Here is a 20,520-nt window from a genome sequence, read left to right as displayed (position 1 = left end):
GTTTAGCTAAAATTCTTGTTAGGGATACCCAAGAGAGATGTTAGACAACAACGGGGGCATATTTTCAAACTCAAAGATGTCAAGGAGAGGATCCACTTTCACAAAGGGATTTGAAAGCAATACTATTGTGGTAAAAAAGAAAAAATGCAGCCCTGTGATAAATCGAACGGATTCCAATGCACTAATTTGCTATCATTTCAAACTGGAGAAAACAATTTTCCTCACAGGCCCCTTGTTACTGGAGGATTCAGTGGCGAGATAGAGCCTACAGGATATATAGTCATCAGTCCCTAATTCTCAGCAACATGGACGGTTTATTAATTTCCAGATGAAAGAGGGATTTATTCCTTTTACGGCTATTCTTGGTTCATTGATATCAAGCTTCTCAAACAGCTTATGGCTGTCCTAACCACAGGTAATTCAAAAGCTCATTTATCTAGCTCGATAATTCTCTATACAAGAATTCAAAATTGTTCTGTGAGGTCTTGCAAATATTTCCACATGTCTTTTTAGAAGAAGCATAGAGTTCTTTTCATGAATGTTTGCAAGGAGAATTAACTGTCAAATTTAAATCATGAATATGGTTTGGTGGAAGAATTGAACCTTATACTATTGATGAATTGAGTCACATTTAATTGGGTATTGCTTAGCTTGGATGTTTTGAATTTTTACAAATAAGTACATTTACTATTTTGAACATTAAAGTTAATAAAGATATTGTATTTTCTTTAAAACTGATAGAATGCCTCCTACCATTTTTATATTTTAAAGTGGCTACGCCAGTGGGGTACTGGTGGTCAAGGAGTTCCTCTTGATGCTGTAGTAGATTATCTCCCCCATAATCAAGATAAGTTTGTTTTATTCAAATCATGCTTGATGAATAGGTCTGAAAAGCTGTTCTGCATTGGTTCATCATTCTTGGAATGATAAAACAAGCAATGGAGTGGTGCACTTCCCAAATTTTATAATGTCCAATAAGGAAGCCAAATCAGTATCTTCTTTAGAGAGAACTTTATTCAGGTGCATTAAACATGATAATGCAAAACATCAGCCAACGCGTTTCGTTCGTGTTGCGAACTTCATCAGGGCGAGTATGATGTGTCTTGGACAGCGTACACTTATCAATGAAGGGGGTCCAAGGTAGATATGACCAAATGATCAGTGAACCTTTGTAGCCTCCATAGTAAGGGCTTACATTCAGTTTTCTGCCACTCGGATCCAGGCTTTTTGGCTATACTCAGCATAGCCGAAAAGCCCGGACCCGCGTGGCAGAAAACTGAATGTAAGCCCTTACTATGGAGGCTACAAAGGTTCACTGATTGCACATTTGGTCATATCTACCTTGGACCCCCTTCATTGATAAGTGTACGCTGTCCAAGACACATCATACTCGCCCTGATGAAGTTCGCAACACGAATGAAACGCGTTGGCTAATGTTTTGCATTATCATGTTTAATGCACCTGAATAAAGTTCTCTCTAAAGAAGATACTGATTTGGCTTCCTTATTGGACATTATCAAATTTGGGAAGTGCACCACTCCATTGCTTGTTTTATATTTGTTCCCGGCCTTTGCTGGTTGCACCCTCCAACGGCAGGTGCAGGAGATGACAGTGCACACCCTTCATTCTATTTAACTTTAACTTACTTCGAGTACGCTGCCCAAGGCTAGTGCTGCACCAGGAGTCCGCCGTTGTTCTTCTAAATTTTCACTCTTGGAATGATGTTGCAGTCAGGCACATTCTATGGCAGGGTTCAGAAAACCACGTGCATGCCTATTCTGTCCTACCTTGCCTTGTCTTGCCCTGTGAGTGTTCTCCTTCCCATCTAGCTGGATAGTGTGAAGTCGGGTCCCTGTGTGGTTGGTGCAGCATTCTTGTGTGTGGTGAAACTGGTTTTTTTTACTCTAGCAGGCATTGCTGTCAATCTTAAATGTGTGCATCACATCATTAGTGCATCAATATGATGACTTCTCATGCACTACTTGGGGTCTTTCCATGCTGCGCAGGCAACCGTCAACTTGGAGTGAAGTGCAAGATCTATTATGGTTGATGGTCTGCCTCCTTTGATAGCTTGGAAAAGCTGCAAGTATGTTGCTTGATGTGTTTTAGTCTGGAAGTAATAAAAATGTGTACGCCTTTACGGAATAGGGTCTTGTGGTTGCCTAACTTGCAGATGATGGTAAATCTGGTCACATACATTCCTTAGCTGCTTTTTTTTGTCTAAAAACGACTGGTGGTCAATGAAATTATCCTAGGAGTGCGAGGTGTTGAAGGGCGAGGTAATGCTCTTAGTGATGTGGCTAGTTCAAAGAACAGATTCTAATAATCTGCTAACATTAGGCGTAGGTTTGTGACAAGTACTCTTGGAACTTACTTCATTCCTTCGTCCTGGCACCGATTTTCTTCTTCTACTGGATCGATTCCATATTCTTCTTGAAAAGATTCTATATCCCTGTTCGAGTGATTGGATGGTTGACCAATAAATAAGTAGGATTTCTCCATATACTGATCCTCATCAACTTGACATTTGATGTATAGCTGTGTTGGACTGTGGGCTATTACTAATAGTTCGTTGCTTCCTGATTCCTCAGTCTAGTAAATGCCCAGGTAGAAATGGGAACACCTCACTAGGCGATGTGCGATGTCAAAACGCCCATTTCTAAAAATATAGGCCGCCTTTGAAAGTGTAGTCAACAGTAATCTTGTCGTCAGTGACCTGTCTGTCGGCAATCTAGCCATTGTCACCGACAATCTGTCCATCGATGGTCTGCCTGTCGTCGATGTTGTGATTGTCGATGTTGTTGCCGTCATCAATGGTATGGCTGTTGTTTTAATCATTGATTAAGTTGTAGGCAATGATTTGGTCTTTGACTTTTCCTATTCCTTACATTCAAAGATGATGTTAAAGTTCGGAATGAGTCTTGTGGTGTTTGGACTCTTTTGGGTTTATGTCGCTGGGTACCTTCAGAAGTTGAAGATTGAGGTCTCGGAACCTCTGTGCCTTTTTCTCGCCTCATCTTTAGAATTGTAACCCTCTGAATGTCTTTTGTGAGCTTTTTTAGACTTCTTTGAAGTATCCTGAGCCTCCCATGAGGAAGAAATGACCTTGGCTTTGGACTTCTGGAGCTAAAGTAAAAGTCTAGCTTTCCTGTCCTTGAGGGTCTTGGTAGAGAAAGTACAACAGATCTCGCACTCTTGGGTTTATGGTTTGGACGTAGGCAGTAGATACACTCCTTGTGGGGATCTTCCGAGTATAGCTCTATCTTCCCACAAGAACCAAAAGGTCGGAAAATCCTTTTTTTTTTTTTTGCAAGATTGTCTGACATATTTACTGTCAGAAAAAAACTTACAAGGAGGTGAAATAGAAGCTATTGTAGAGTAGCTAAATCAAACACAAACCACAAATAAGTACATTTCTTTTGTGATGAAAAAAAACTGAGCAGAGCTCAGAGTATCCTTTCACACTGTGTGCGGCAAATAATCTGAGGTATGGTGGCTCTTTAGGGGAGAGGTGTTGGCTGTGCTGTGTTCTGGTTGATTAAAGTTTAATTGTGGATAGGCTACCAATGTGGCCTCCTACAATTGCTTAAGCTTAGCTTTATACTGCTTTTCATTATAATACCGTGAAGCTCCCACCTCAATGACAGCGATGAATCAAGCATGTGAACCTATAAAAGTTCCAGTGATGGAAAACTTCTATTTCAAGCTACCTCTCAGCACTGCCCCTCTATCTTTCCTCCGCTCTGATCGACTGTCGGCCCATATTTGATCAGGGAAGCCTGGATGATGCAAGATTATGGTGCCGGCCCCAGAGCTCCACTTGTATGCAGGTATCTTGGCTGACATCCAGCCATGTCCCCAAAAAGATGTCTCATTTGACCTTTCCAAAAAGACACGAATCAAAGTTAATGGGTACATGTTTTTTAATGGTTTTGAACGATCATCTTGTTTAGCTGCCAATAGTCGACACATGGTGTCCAGCCCTTTTTCATTCTTTTATAAAGATAATACATATATTTTAGGAGCCTGTATTTTCTCCACAACAACAATGGCTAGTAAGCAATAAAGGCCCCTTAAATTAAGTCTGTAAGACAACTGTACTGCTGTATGACCAATGGGGGCATGGAAAACACTGAAAGGTAGCCATGATGAGTATAGGACAAAAGAACATGGGTTAAAAGGCTATGGAAGCTTGATTTTTTACTTCTTGTATACCAGATACCGTAAAAGATTAAGAGCAATACTGGAGAGAAAATTTTATAGTTGCGGCATTCCAGTCAATAGTGGAGTTGATTTTGAAGCCAAAGTATTCCCAGTAAGATAGTGAAATGTAATGCATGATAGCATTCAACGCAGATGCCACAGTTTACGAGAATAGGTCTCTATCAACCAAAAGGGGGTCAGCAATGTTGTCGGATTACCACCGTGCCCAAAGCAATCCCGCAAGGTTCAGAGAAGCATGAAGAAGAGCCACAATTTAGGATGCCACACTTAGTTTGTTGCCGGCTCTCTTGTGATTTGAGGGTGGCAGTGGGGGTACTTGGCTCACAACTGCTTACCAAGGATGGTCGCACAATTGGGGCGGTCACCTAAGGAAGAAAGCAGTGGTAGTTCTGGCTGGTTTAGGCATTGTTGGAACAGTCTCTTTCTGTCTGGGAGCAGGATCAGGGGAAGTTTAGGGATAATCACAGAAACCCAACAGGCAGGTGTGGCTGGGGACCAACAGCATAAGGAAATGCCAGGGTAGTCCAAGTCAGGAATAGATGAGGGTCCACAGATCAGTGTATTTTGACTAGGTGTCTGCTCCGGGTTCTTGCAGCATCTTTTGTTTTAAGTTATCAATCCTTGCCCCTTGACATTCTGGGGGAGAGAAACTGAGAGGAAGATGACGTGCCCTAGTGATGGGGAGCCCCACACTACAAAAGGAAGAATGTGTGACTGATATTCAATCTTTTCCTGCAAGGAGCAATAATAGTGGCCTTCTGAGAGTGACAGCCTCAAAAGGACCCCAGCAGAATGCATACAAGTTTCAGAAGCAAGAAAACCCAATAATTTATGTCAATTGACTACATTTTTCTAATACCCTCACCCACGAAAATGCAACCTTAATGGTTGACGTCTAGACGAACACCTGTCATAACCACACACAATGACATTCCATGAATATTTTCTGTTTTCAGTCATTTTGCCATAATATGCCTAGAAACATTGTAGCCTTAAAGTTTATTTCCAAACTAAATGTTTAACATGAAATACCACTTGCGCAACTCTAATGCATTTTCAGAAACAACATAGATGATGCTTATAGGAAAAAAATATTTATTAGCTTCAAAAAATAAAAACAAATCTCGAAACAAATATTGCACATACATGACAAATGCTAAAAGGCTGAACTCATATGCAGATGTAACAAACAGTATCTTTATCTGTGCATATATTATTTAATTACATTGTATATACAAAAAATTAGCTTAGCAGGATTTATACTTTCATTTATAAATACACACATACTTTATATCCCTGGGAACATACATATAGACACACACCTATTAATTGGCATTGCGATTCTTGTCTTTTGTGCACAGCTAATCTGACTGGTGCAAACCAAGCCGGGATAATATGCTGACATTCTTATATAAAAATACAGCCTGCACTCTGAGGATCCAGGCTGAAATGTGTTGCTTAATCGTGTGACGGGTTTTGAAATAAAAATAACTATAGCTATAACCTACAGCTATACTGTCCTGTATACCCTCCGAGGGTAGCCTGTACTTACATGTGAGAACACCACCTACATTATCACAGGCTCGTTCCCAAGTGTCTTGCACCAGTAAGATTGCGAAATATGTATTTGCCATTAGAACACATGTAGTATAGCTGTACAAATGTGCCCGCCACATTTAATACACTTTTTATTTCTAATGTTGAAGAAACGGGCGTAACTCAGGAGAGGTGGGTCCTCAAATGGAACAGCATGTCCAATGTCAATAAATACAATTGATGCATGGATCTGCATTTATGGTTAATGTTAAGCTATTTTCCATGTATACCAGTCATAAGCAAAGGCTCAGTCAGTGCGTGCAGTGAGATCAAATACATTAAGTATGTTTCAGTGGGAAAAGTGTGAGACAGTAGGCAATGATTTCTCTAATTAGTAGTGATGTACTGAGGTAATAATATGGAAGTTGATTTGTGCCCTGTAGTACTAAAGGAGGGATTACTTAATAGTGCAATGGATTCCAAAAACATACTCTTACAGAGCCGCATGTATTTTCACTGGCGGATGGGGAGGTTAAAAATGACAGTGACACAAAAATACAAGATTGCTTCCTAATGGAACAGTGACATGTTCAACAGATTTGAAACCAGCTGTTATGATCAGAGATTGTGTATTATGGCAATCGCCTGCGTACCCTGGCATTACAAGCACAAGATTCTCAAGATGGCGACTGTGCACGCATGCGGACTGCCGATAGGTGTAGTACACTGGTAGAAAGTAACCAACCTCACAGCTTTAGCAGGGATTTCCAAAGAAGCGGGCACCACTGCAATGACAAGTCTTTTCCCGCAAGTCATCAGTCTGCTTTCCCTTGTAAGAGGGTATACTGCTCACCCTGCTTTTCCACTCTTTCTGCTAAGTAAGCAAGTGACATACACAACACCTAACCATGCTGTTTGGGAGAGCTGTGCTTTACAAAGCCATGTCATGCTCTTTTGGGTGTTGGAATTTTGGTGACGTCACTTGAGCAGCTGAACACTTTAAACTGGCATCACAGTGTTAGGGCTATTGTTGAAAATAGTTCTCACTTCTACAGCTTCAGTTTTCTGGACCTTCTCTGTTGAGAGTGCTCCGAGCTTTTCAATGTAGTGATTATCAAGCTGACCCAGTGATTTATGTGTATAATGTTCAAACATCATTGGCCTGTGTAAACTTTACTTCTGTAAGATTTTCAGAATGACAAATTGGTGTAGGCATCCACTTGTCATTATGCACAAATATACCCCGAATAAAGATCCAAGCATCATTATTGAAGATTTGATGGGCACCCAGTATTTTTGTTCCACCATCTACCAGCCTGGATGTGGCACCAAACAGTAGTTAGCAGCTACGTCACTTTGCAAAATCTCATTTGTGTCAACAGCTGTGATTGGTTGTGGCATCCCGTCAGCACTATTAGCAGCTGTGATCGGATGTGACATCCTGGAGAAACCAAAAGCACATGTGACATCCCGCTGGGGACTGTGTTTAAGAGAGAGAGACTCTTCGACACCACTTATAAAAAATATTCACACACTGTAAACCAATTCCTAATCATATATGGTCCAAAAAATTCATTAAAACATAACAACGATAATACATTTAAAAAAAAAAAAGAGTTGCACATTAAATCCTTCGTCGAGCCGAAATTCCTTCATAGATTGGATGCTGTTGAAATCCCAGGTCGTTGAAAAAGTCCCTATGCTAGGTTAGTAGGAGCAGAGTTCAATTCTAATATAACACTTCATGGGACAGATCTGAGGTCTAGAGCATGCGGATGCAAGAGCTAAAAGTACACTCTGAAGGGACTGGACAGTGGATTCAAAAGTCAGCATTCATGAGGGGAAAACAGATCAGTTCTCCTTTTTTTAAGTGCTCTGACGTACTTTGAAAAGTGTTTTTTTTTTTTTAACAACTTCTCCAAAACATGCAACAGTGGACAAATCATGGGGTTGTTTAAAATCACAAAAGCATATTTTTCTGAATTAGCAGTGGGTGTCAGAAGAGGGCCTTCATTACACTACATCAAAGAGGAAGCTTTTTATTTTTCAACACATTCCCATTTTTCTGCTCTATTAAATTCCAGACAATGGCAGAAGGCCATGGACCGATTCAGTTGCAGACAGCAGCCTGTCTTTGGCGATTAAGGTCGGACATACACTCAATCCACTCAAATACTGATTTTCTCAAAGGTTTACTTGGTTTTGCTGCAAAGCTCGGTGGTTGGAACGTGTACTTTAGAGATAAATGTTTGGTTTTCTCCAGAACTTAGATGAGCATTAATTTCTGTCACAAATAGAACACTGTTTGCTGTTTAACAAACATAAATAGACAATTTGCCCCTCAGTCTATTGAAGGTGTTGCAAGAAAGGCAAAGGACTTGGTACATGTCACTTTGCATTGAATCATTCTCATAAGCAGCACTGTACAAGTCTCCTCTGGGTAGGGGTGATCCTACCAATGAACGTGGTCAAAGCACAAAATACAATGGGTTGGTCGTTTGCACAGGGGCCACCACAAAAGACCGAGTGCAGCAACATCTGGAGTGTAACTAGGAAGACGAGACAAACAAACTCACAACATTACACATTATACAGATTGCCATTGTGCCCTCGCCTGCAGCAGCCATTGATCTCCTGAAGGCATGGGTTGTAGTGTCCTTTCCAATCTATAGACAGTAGGGGTAGCACTGCCACTATAGAAATACCCTTGTTGAACCATTATGTTTCCTGTGCTTGGGAATGCTGCATGTTTATGCTGAAGTTCAACGTATTCGAGTCCTCTAAACCCTGGACTGTATGTCCATCAACGACTAAGGACTCCCACGAACTGTGTAAGGGCATCTGTAGTGTAGGCATTATAAGATACTGTGCTCACTGCATTCAGCAGGAGACATACATTGGGTCTAATAATGAACTGAGACCACCATAAGACTAGGTAACACACCAGGAATTTTTGACTATGTCCAAAAGGACATTTGGTGATACCAACGGGATTACCAAACAACCCACAAGGCACAATCTACGCAGGAGTGAATGTACCCATTCAGCAACTGTGGGTAGCTTACCCCAGGTGAAGAGCTACAGCAAAGTCTTCAACTGAGTTCAATCGTTAGAAGTGTGGGTCGAACACACTGTCGTGTGGCATATTAGAACATTTTAACAGCAAAAGCTCTCTTTTCCTAACACCTGCCTATTTAATGACACACATTTTCCTTTGTTTTTAAAGGGTAACAAAGAATACTTTTAAAATGACATCAGTAGAAGCATCTGTGGTAATTCTTTACAATGAAACAAATGAAAGTGGACAACAAATGTTTACAGGGGAGAACTGTTCTGTGCCCTTTGGCTGGTGTTTCTACTCCAAATGACACTGCTCTGCAGCTAAAAGGCAGGGCACTGCCATGGCTTCCCAGGCAGGCTGACAGGGTGTCATAAATTGAGTGAAGACTCCCATGATAAAGATCTAGGGTTACACATAAATACTGAATCCATTTCCATCATGGGACATTTACTCATTAATTATCAGAATAGACCCTCCGCACTATCTCAAGAGGGAAAACAAAATAAAGGAAAGTGAACAAGAAGTGGACATGAGAAAATAAATGGCAGTCAACCAAACAGGTTCTGTTTACTTAGGTATGTGGCCTGCAGCTAGTCTAGACATGTGTAAACATATCTCCACACAGCAGCTTTGATAATATCAGCAACGATTCATAGTCCTCTTTTATAGTTAGAGCGTGAGCGTCTTTGTACTCCTGGCTGGCGGACTGACGGCCTGGAAAACTTGCATGCAATGAACCATAACCAGAATGAGCTTCTTTCTTGAGTCCCCCGAATTCTGTTCCCCACTGTTTTGCCAGGTAGGTCACATCTATTTCACTGTCATTTTGAATTTACTCATAGATGCCTTTTACTGTTGGCCAAAAGGATTTTAAGGCAAAGTCAATCGCCTTCAGCTCCAGTGTATTTATGAGATATAAGTACTGCTTTAGGACTAACATCTCTTGAATCTGACATTTTCATAAGTGGGTTCCCCATCCTAGCAGGAAGCATCTTGAAATGTAGACGAATCAGAGACGTTGTTGAAGTGCTACTCCTTTTATCATAATGTCTGCTCTCTACTTTTCTTTAAACTCTCATGGGAGGGGTTCATGTGGAGGAAGCAGCTCCCCACGGCTTTGGATAGTTTAAAAGCAGCTATGTGACGGGTAAAGTGTTCTAGGGTGGCACTTCGAGATCCTAAAACACCTTGAACACTCATGAATATCAAAGAATGTCCATGGTGGTGTGCTTACGATATTATAAAGGAGCTGGCTTATAATACAGAGCTCCAGCTATTCAAGGAAATGACTGGGATGCAATTCCGGGTTTTCTAAACCTCTCGATAAAAGACAAAGAGACAATACATTATCCCTATATCCAGAAGGATATGAAAGGCACTATAATTGCAAATGCCTGTTCCAGGGAGAGGGCACAACAAAGGCACCTAGTGTTTGTTTAACTTCCCAGTTCCCATAAAAAGCTATTTAAATAGCTACTAATTCCTTCAGTGGTGGAACTTTGCAATCTGTTGGCTAGGAGGTGACTTTCTTAATGTTTGATGCCGTTCGTCTCACACTGGGAACTGATCAACTCACCAGATGCAGTTGTTCGTCTCAAAGTTAGGAGATGGCCATCTCAAAAGGGGAAACAGGCCCCCCCAGTACAAAGAGGTGACTAACATGTGTTCCTAGCTGGCCCCAAAGATTACAGTTATCCTAGCTTTATAATTCTCTTTGGTCTCAGATGTCTATATCCTTCATTGATGAAATTACATTCCATGATTCAAGCTACAATTGCACACCATGGTCCATTAAACATCACTATCACCGTAGCAGATTCCAGTAACTGGATGCCAAATGTCTTCTGCTTCTAGACCCCAGACTGTTGGCAATACTCAGGTCCTACAAGTGATTCTGTAGGTTAGTAGGGTATAGTCTGTGCAATACCCAGTCTTCTATTCTAGCGCCGCTGGAGCAGGCTCTTGCGTCTGCTTTCTCAAGTTCAGCCGGGCACACTTTGGACATGCAGTAGAATTGTCGTAGTAGCAGTCTCTGAAAGGTAAAATACAAGTTGAGAGAGAAATGAATGCTGTTGTTCTAGAGTGTGATAGAATGAAACTCAAATTCTTTGTTTGGAATACAAATTTAAACATCCACAACTTGTGCAATTCATTTACGCAAATAATGTATTTTGTATGGAAGAAAAGTTTTTTTAAATTAAAGGAAAAGTAGTTAGTAATACATTATAATCGCAGTGGCGGCCTGTCCCCTGCCAAAGTGGCAGGGCGTGCCGGAGGAGGGAGCTGGGCAGGGGGTAAGAGGGTGGTAAACTTTTCTGATCATCTCGCTCCTCCAGGCTTCTTCTGGGCACAGGCTCCAAGAATGCACTGCAGCCAATCCTGACACTGCATGAAAGCAGCGTCAGGATTGGCCTGAGCGCTGGGACTTTTCTCTCCCAGGCAGACTGGGAGCCTGTGCTTGCGCTCTCTGGTCCCAGCAACTCAACTGGGGTTGGAGAGAGCTTCACTGCACAGAGTTTGGTCGGCCTGAGATGGCCGACCAAACCGTCATGTGCAGTGAAGGGAGTGCACTACCACTCCCCCACCACAGTGTAATTCTCTGGACCTGCCCCAAGACTCGTCAGAGTCCTGGGGGCGGGTCCAGGGGGATTCAAATAGAACGATAATAAAACAGGTTAACCGGTTTAAAACCTGTTTTATTTGAGGATAGTGGTGTGGGGGGAAGGGGGGGGGAGGGGGGCGCTCCACTGCTCTAATGAAGGGGCTGCTGCTGTGAAATCCATTTCAAAAGTAGATACGTTTTTCACACAGAATGTGTGAATCCAATATCAAACTATATTTGTGAAAATATCTTAAATAGCAAGGAAGGATAGAGACTGTAATCTTCTTTAGAATACCTGACAGACGTAATTGCAAAACATGGAATGCCCTTTGTAATATATTGCCTGAAGAACTGATCCCAACTCTCCAAATGTCATATTACGAATGCCTACCATTGTAATTTTTCTAAACATAAAACACAGATCTTAAAGAATGTACATTTAACAAGGGCGAAATGTAATGATTTCCCATCACCAAAAAATAAAAAAAACCAAAGTATTTGCAACATCTTTAACGAAAAGAGAAAAGCGTATCCATGATATTTGTAATACTGTAAGCCCATTGCTTATTTGAAAGTTTGATGTACATTCTTCTGTGCTCCGGAAGGTTGTAGATCCTCATTTTTAGTACATACAGAATCGCTGGGTACAGAATAAGAACAATGACAGGCACATTAAGGTACAAAAAGTGCTGACTAGACACTGCATGGATGCCCACATTTAAAATACAGATGATAATGTAACAGAATATATAAACAGAGTTATATCAGGAGTAAGGATGCAATGAATTTCTAGATCACAGGGAGCATATATGGGTACATTTATAAATTACCGGCTGTAACCTCGAGTTAGATTTTAAAATTGTTCCTAATCCTTGCTACTCCTGCAGAAGTACGCCGGTGTTGCTCGTTGATGCGGGGCTCCCATCACGGAGGGAGAGCCCCGCGGTAGCGTGAAAATACAGAGAAGTGCCCCGCGTGTGGAGATGCGCTGGAGAAAAGGAGCGCAGCGAGGCGACGCGACAAAAGAGCACGGTGAGTGGAGGGGGGGATATGTGTGTTTGTGTGTGCGCGTGAGCCCGTGAGTAGTGGTGGTGGTGGTGGTGGGGGGAGGTGGGTGCGTGGGTGCGTGGGTGCGTGCGTGTGTGTGTGTGTGTGCGCGTGCCTGCCTGTGTGTGTGCACGTGCCTGCCTGCGTGCGTCTGTGTGCGTGCCTGCGTGTTTGCGGGGATTCTGAGCCAGGGGACGGGCAGCCAGATACAAAATCGCGAAGCGCGCTCACACAGACAAATCTGAGACAGCAGAGGCACGTGGCCGAATGCTGTTTCAGATTCCCACGAACCTAAAAACAATAGGTCCTGAGCTAGACAGCGCATGCTACGCATGCGCAGCTCTACGCTCGACCTAAAAAAGTTCTGTTCTAAACATGCTTTTACCATGGACAACAGCATTCTATTATGTGGTGCACAATTCATTGGTCTCCTGTTTAAAAAATGCTCCACTGCCTTCATCCCATCTTGATCTCTAATTGAAGTGTACAAAGAAGATACATCCAAAGTCATTAATAACATATCCTGACTCCATTCGATATGTTCTATTTTCCTTAAAAAGTCAGATGTATCTTGAACAAAAGAAGTAAGGCCTCGAACCCATTCCTGGAGAAAATAATCAATATATTTGGAAGTGTTTTCGATCGCGCTGTTAATCGCCGATATAATCGGTCTGCCAGGTGGAGTAACAGTGCTCTTGTGGACCTTTGGAATTAGATAAAAAGTGGGGATCACTGGATGTTCTTTTTTCAGGAATCAGTATTCTGCATTACTTAGTAACCCCCTACTCTTCCAAGCAAGGAGCTTCAGGTAATGGTCATTCCATGCTGTTTTGACATTATGAATGTTGCTTTTTCTTTAACAAGATATGTCTGATAACTGCAATTCTGCTCTTTCATATAGAGCTGGCGTGGCCACAGGACCACATTGCCCCCTTTGTCTGCTTGCCTCACGATCACATTGGTATCTGAGCCCAATTGTTTCATTAAATTCTTATAACACAGATTTTGTTTATTTATTGCATAATGGGCTTTGTTTGTAGATGTATATACATTTTTCAAGTCCTGAGTTACTGTAACGGGCGCGGGAGGAAATGGCAGGAGACGTGTTTTGGTTGCAGGTAGATTTATTTGGGACAACAGAAAGTCCGTGCACGTTTTCCTAGAAGATACCCTCCTGGGGGACCGACTTCTTTCCGTCCGTCTTCTCCTCCTGGGCCAGCCGCCTGCCGGCTGTATTGGGACGGGACTTCTCCTAATTCTCGTCTCGATGGGCTCCGTGTTGCGGGGTCACGCTCGAGGCGGGGAAAAAGGTGAGGAGAGAATCAGTCCGAGTGCTCTATGTACAGTGACAAAGGGGAGGGAGTCACCATTCGTGTTTCAGCTCAACGTTAGGTGCTCAGGAGGTCGGGGAGTTACGTGAAGGGAAGGGAACACCAGGGAACAACCCAGAGAATCAGTTAAATATCAGACGCTCCTTTACGTCCCACCCAACCCGCTATACGGTTTCGTACCTCGCGGAGCCACACACCTCCTCCTGGTGTGCGGCTGGGCGGCTCGTGATGTCGTTGGCCTCATGGCTCCAGGATCACCGACAGTTCCGTGCCCTGGGTCCCGACTTCTGTAGATGATTCTTCGGTTCTCGGCTGTTCCGCTGCTTCCGCGACTCCTCCAGCGGTTCTGTCCTCTTCCCGCAGTCCTTCAAACGCCTTCTCTCCTCCTCGCCTCCAATCGTGGAAACAAGAGGGGGGGGTCAAGGGTGAGTCCCCTACAGGGGTTACGCTGGACCTCCTTCGCTGGGGCAGAGGGACCCCCTGGTTACACACAATCCCCCCAGGACACTTCCGTTCGGGGAGTGGATGTCGGGAAAGGAAGTCAGCCCCCGTGTTCTCGGAGCCCTTTTGGTGATGAATTGTAAAGGCAAATGGCTGTAGGGTCAGGAACCACCTCATGACCCGAGCATTGTTGGATTTGTTTTGGGCCATCCACAGCAGGGGGGCATGGTCTGTATAGAGAGAAAAAGGGCAACCTTCTAGATAGTAGGCCAACTTTTCTATGGCCCATTTTATGGCCAGGCATTCTTTTTCTATGGTTGTGCATTTGCGTTCTCTCGGAAACAGTTTTCGGCTGATATATATGATGGGATGGTTCTGTCCATCCGCCCTGATCTGTGACAATACCGCCCCTATCCCATAGTCTGAGGCGTCTGTGTGGAGGGCGAAGGGACGTGCAAAATCAGGAGAGGAAAGAACTGGGGTCGATGTGATAAGTCGTTTGAGGGTATGAAAGGTGTCTAGCAAAGCAGGGGTTGGGTTGTCTAAAACTTTTTGTTTGACCCGCTGTTTTAGGGTGTCTGTGAGGGGGGCGGCTAGTTGGGCGAATGGGGTATAAAGCGACGGTAATAAACTATGAGCCCCAGGAAGGCCCTCATCTCACGTTTGGTGTTCGGGAAGGGGGTATCTGCTATGGCCCTCACTTTTTCGATCTGGGGTTCTATGAGGCCATGTCCCAGGACGTATCCTAAATATTTCACCTTTTGATAGGCTATTCTGGACTTCTTGGCGTTGACTTTCAACCCGGCTCCTTCGAGTTTAAGGAATTGATGGAGGTGCTGTAGATGGGTATTCCAGTCCGGACTAAAAATGACGATGTCATCCAAGTATGCTGAGGTAAAGGGGGACATGTCTTTTAATATGGTGTTCATGAGCCTCTGAAACGTGGCTGGAGCTCCATGGAGCCCAAACGGAAGTACGGTGAACTCGAAGTGGCCGTCTACTGTGGAGAAGGCAGTTTTCTTGCGATCTTCTTCCTTAAGGGGTACCTGCCAGTACCCCATAGTCAAGTCCAGCGTCGAGATGTATTTTGCCTCTCCTAATTTTTCTATCAACTCATCAATGCGGGGTATGGGGTAGGCGTCGAAGGTGGAAATCTCATTGAGGGCGCTGAAGTCCATACAGAACCTCCGTGACCCGACTGGCTTCGGTATCATCACGATTGGGCTGGACCAGTTGCTCGTGGAGGGCCTGATTACTCCAATCTTCAGCATCCCCTGGACCTCTTTTCTGATGTCCTGTCTTCGTGCTTCTGGCACGCGGTAGGGTTTGATTCTTATGACTTTTCCTGGGGGTGTCTCTATATGATGTTCTGCGAGGTTAGTTTTCTCTGGAAGGTCCGAAAACAACGAGGAGTGCCCTTCAAGGGTTGTGTGTAATCCCTGAATTTCCTGTTTTCCCAGTTCTTCGTTGATACTAACTGGTCAATGGTAGTCAAACGTTCGCCTTTAGCGGAGGGAGAGGAGGTCAGGAGTCCTCTAGTTGGGGGGTGGGGGGGCAAGCCATTTTTTAGCATGTTTATGTGATAAATATGAGTCTTCCGGGGACTCACTTTCAGCTTGTAGCTGGTGTTGCCGATGGACGAGAGTACCTGATAGGGGCCGACCCATTCTGCCTTGAATTTCTGGGTCGAGGAAGGGAGCAGGACTAGAGCCCAGTCGTTAACAGCCAATCGCCTCCATCTCTTTCCTTTGTCGTATACGGCTTGTAGGCTAGGTCTCTTAACTTTCCAAGCTTTACTTTCAGACTTTGGGCATATTCTAGGGTCTTCCGTGTTTCTTCGGGTTGCTCCTGTTCCCACGCTTCTTTCGTCATGTCTAGAAGGGATCGTGGTTGTCGTCCGTAGAGGAGCTCAAATGAGGAGAATCCTAGGCTGCTTTGTTTTTGTCCCCGTATCACGTATAAGGCCAGCGGTAGTAGCTGGTCCCACCCAGCCCCGCTTACTTCTAGCATCTTCCTCAAGGTGGTTTTCAAGGTCCTGTTGTAGCGTTCCACCAATCCATCTGTCAGGGGATGGTAAACCGATGTTTTGATCTGGTGGATTGTCAAGGACTGACACACCTCCTTCATCAGTCTGGAGACGAAGGGGGTCCCCTGGTCCGTCAGGATCTCCTTGGGGGCACCCTACGCGCGAGAACAGCTCCAACATTCTATCAGCTACCTGCTTGGTGGTGGTTAATGGAAATGCTTCCGGAAATCTTGTCGCGTAATCGACGATGACCAACACGTGCTGAAAACCTTTTCGTGTCTTGGGTAGAGGGCCGATGAGGTCCATCCCCACTCTTTGGAAGGGAGATCCAATAATGGGGAGGGGCTGCAGTGGGACGGCTGGGGTCTGGTCATGTTCTTCTTCTGGCATATCTCGCATTCCTGGCAGTATTTCATCGTGTCTCTGTATATACCAGGCCAATAAAAATGGCGCAGGATGTTCTGGGTAGTTTTCTCGGCTCCCGTGTGTCCCGCCACCAAGTGAGCATGGGAGAAGAACAAGACCTGTTCCCTAAAGGAAACTGGAACCAAGAGCTGTTCAGGATCGTCTATCTGTCTCTGTCTGTATAGCAGGTCGTTTTTAATAAAGAACCTGGGGTACCTATGCATTATACAACGTGGGGTCGTTGGTCTGGGGCTCCAATCGCCTCCGGTGTACAAGCACACCTGTTCCTCGTGATCGTCGGCTTTTGACGGTACATCGTGCTCCGCCCATTGTCCCAGCTCGGACCAGTTAAAGGGGCCATACTCCTCTTCCGGAAGACTCCGCTGTTTGCAGGTCCACCACCATTCAGGCTGCTGTGGAAACAAGAGGGGGGGGGGGGGTCAAGGGGTGAGTCCCCTACAGGGGTTACGCGGGACCTCCTTCGCTGGGGCAGAGGGACCCCCCTGGTTACAGTTACATATATGTATATATATATATATATATATATATATATATATATACATACACATACATACATATATATACATATACATACATATGAAGAATCCTCGCTCTTCCGCTCTTAACGATGAACAAACGAGAGGGGACCCAAGTAAGTGCTAGTTTTCTTTATTGCATTTTAAAGCACTCCGCCATGACGCTTTTCGGCAGCTCCTTCTGCCTTGATCGCATGACAGCATTATCTTTGTGACTCACGATATTTAAAGTGCCAGTGCCATGGTATGATAAACATGAAAAATACACACATATATATACACACACACACACACACACACATATATATATATATAACTCACTCACTTCTCTTTCTTTCAGAAGATCACCAGGGACACTGCGGGGCTTTTACAGGTAATTTATTCGGGAAACATTGGCATGACCGGTTTCGGCTTGTGCCTTCTTCAGATGCCGTAGTCCGGAACAGTGAAGACACCCATTCAACAATTTAAATATGGCTCCTCCTTCCTAGTGGTGGTGGGCTCACCTGCAACATATTGCCTCTGCTCGCATCAGTATTGGGGACTACCAGTCCCAAAATGCAGCGTGCTGGCAATACAAACGCAGGATGATGGGGCTTCACTTTGTTAAAACACAACTTGTGACTGTTTTAGTCCCATACTTTCTGCCATAGCCTCGGAGGTGTCGCAACTGCAGGCACAGACCAAGCACGGCGTCTTTCCGCACCCTCTGCGCCCGATGGTCCAAGTTGCCAAAAGTTCCTCGGAGGTTTCTGTGGCGGGCCGTGCAATTTCTCCGACTCCTGTAGATGATTCTTCGGTTCTCGGCTGTTCCGCTGCTTCCGCGACTCCTCCAGCGGTTCTGTCCTGTTCCCGCAGTCCTTCAAACGCCTTCTCTCCTCCTCGCCTCCAATCGTGGAAACAAGAGGGGGGGGTCAAGGGTGAGTCCCCTACAGGGGTTACGCTGGACCTCCTTCGCTGGGGCAGAGGGACCCCCTGGTTACACACAATCCCCCCAGGACACTTCCGTTCGGGGAGTGGATGTCGGGAAAGGAAGTCAGCCCCCGTGTTCTCGGAGCCCTTTTGGTGATGAATTGTAAAGGCAAATGGCTGTAGGGTCAGGAACCACCTCATGACCCGAGCATTGTTGGATTTGTTTTGGGCCATCCACAGCAGGGGGGCATGGTCTGTATAGAGAGAAAAAGGGCAACCTTCTAGATAGTAGGCCAACTTTTCTATGGCCCATTTTATGGCCAGGCATTCTTTTTCTATGGTTGTGCATTTGCGTTCTCTCGGAAACAGTTTTCGGCTGATATATATGATGGGATGGTTCTGTCCATCCGCCCTGATCTGTGACAATACCGCCCCTATCCCATAGTCTGAGGCGTCTGTGTGGAGGGCGAAGGGACGTGCAAAATCAGGAGAGGAAAGAACTGGGGTCGATGTGATAAGTCGTTTGAGGGTATGAAAGGTGTCTAGCAAAGCAGGGGTTGGGTTGTCTAAAACTTTTTGTTTGACCCGCTGTTTTAGGGTGTCTGTGAGGGGGGCGGCTAGTTGGGCGAATGGGGTATAAAGCGACGGTAATAAACTATGAGCCCCAGGAAGGCCCTCATCTCACGTTTGGTGTTCGGGAAGGGGGTATCTGCTATGGCCCTCACTTTTTCGATCTGGGGTTCTATGAGGCCATGTCCCAGGACGTATCCTAAATATTTCACCTTTTGATAGGCTATTCTGGACTTCTTGGCGTTGACTTTCAACCCGGCTCCTTCGAGTTTAAGGAATTGATGGAGGTGCTGTAGATGGGTATTCCAGTCCGGACTAAAAATGACGATGTCATCCAAGTATGCTGAGGTAAAGGGGGACATGTCTTTTAATATGGTGTTCATGAGCCTCTGAAACGTGGCTGGAGCTCCATGGAGCCCAAACGGAAGTACGGTGAACTCGAAGTGGCCGTCTACTGTGGAGAAGGCAGTTTTCTTGCGATCTTCTTCCTTAAGGGGTACCTGCCAGTACCCCATAGTCAAGTCCAGCGTCGAGATGTATTTTGCCTCTCCTAATTTTTCTATCAACTCATCAATGCGGGGTATGGGGTAGGCGTCGAAGGTGGAAATCTCATTGAGGGCGCTGAAGTCCATACAGAACCTCCGTGACCCGACTGGCTTCGGTATCATCACGATTGGGCTGGACCAGTTGCTCGTGGAGGGCCTGATTACTCCAATCTTCAGCATCCCCTGGACCTCTTTTCTGATGTCCTGTCTTCGTGCTTCTGGCACGCGGTAGGGTTTGATTCTTATGACTTTTCCTGGGGGTGTCTCTATATGATGTTCTGCGAGGTTAGTTTTCTCTGGAAGGTCCGAAAACAACGAGGAGTGCCCTTCAAGGGTTGTGTGTAATCCCTGAATTTCCTGTTTTCCCAGTTCTTCGTTGATACTAACTGGTCAATGGTAGTCAAACGTTCGCCTTTAGCGGAGGGAGAGGAGGTCAGGAGTCCTCTAGTTGGGGGGGCAAGCAATTTTTTAGCATGTTTATGTGATAAATATGAGTCTTCCGGGGACTCACTTTCAGCTTGTAGCTGGTGTTGCCGATGGACGAGAGTACCTGATAGGGGCCGACCCATTCCGCCTTGAATTTCTGGGTCGAGGAAGGGAGCAGGACTAGAGCCCAGTCGTTAACAGCCAATCGCCTCCATCTCTTTCCTTTGTCGTATACGGCTTGTAGGCTAGGTCTCTTAACTTTCCAAGCTTTACTTTCAGACTTTGGGCATATTCTAGGGTCTTCCGTGTTTCTTCGGGTTGCTCCTGTTCCCACGCTTCTTTCGTCATGTCTAGAAGGGATCGTGGTTGTCGTCCGTAGAGGAGCTCAAATGAGGAGAATCCTAGGCTGCTTTGTTTTTGTCCCCGTATCACGTATAAGGCCAGCGGTAGTAGCTGGTCCCACCCAGCCCCGCTTACTTCTAGCATCTTCCTCAAGGTGGTTTTCAAGGTCCTGTTGTAGCGTTCCACCAATCCATCTGTCAGGGGATGGTAAACCGATGTTTTGATCTGGTGGATTGTCAAGGACTGACACACCTCCTTCATCAGTCTGGAGACGAAGGGGGTCCCCTGGTCCGTCAGGATCTCCTTGGGGGCACCCTACGCGCGAGAACAGCTCCAACATTCTATCAGCTACCTGCTTGGTGGTGGTTAATGGAAATGCTTCCGGAAATCTTGTCGCGTAATCGACGATGACCAACACGTGCTGAAAACCTTTTCGTGTCTTGGGTAGAGGGCCGATGAGGTCCATCCCCACTCTTTGGAAGGGAGATCCAATAATGGGGAGGGGCTGCAGTGGGA

The 20,520-nt window shown here is 45.0% G+C and overlaps 1 protein-coding gene across 3 annotated transcripts in view; it reads right to left on the bottom strand.

The window, feature by feature from the left end:
- Positions 1-5,296: 5,296 nt before the first annotated feature.
- The window catches only part of DEF8 (differentially expressed in FDCP 8 homolog), a 231,440-nt gene continuing 216,216 nt past the window's right edge, over positions 5,297-20,520 (bottom strand). For 2 of the 3 annotated variants that reach the window (XM_078670285.1, XM_078670287.1), the window contains exon 13: positions 5,297-10,853. In XM_078670285.1, coding sequence (XP_078526411.1) covers positions 10,757-10,853 — 97 coding nt within the window. In that variant the 3' untranslated portion in view covers positions 5,297-10,756. The remainder of the gene's footprint in view (positions 10,854-20,520) is intronic. The other variant, XM_078670288.1, reaches the window with a different exon arrangement.

The sequence above is a fragment of the Lissotriton helveticus genome, chromosome 12 (genome assembly GCF_964261635.1).
Source record: "Lissotriton helveticus chromosome 12, aLisHel1.1, whole genome shotgun sequence".
NCBI lineage: Eukaryota > Metazoa > Chordata > Amphibia > Caudata > Salamandridae > Lissotriton > Lissotriton helveticus.
This window is presented reverse-complemented; position numbering and strand designations above follow the sequence as displayed.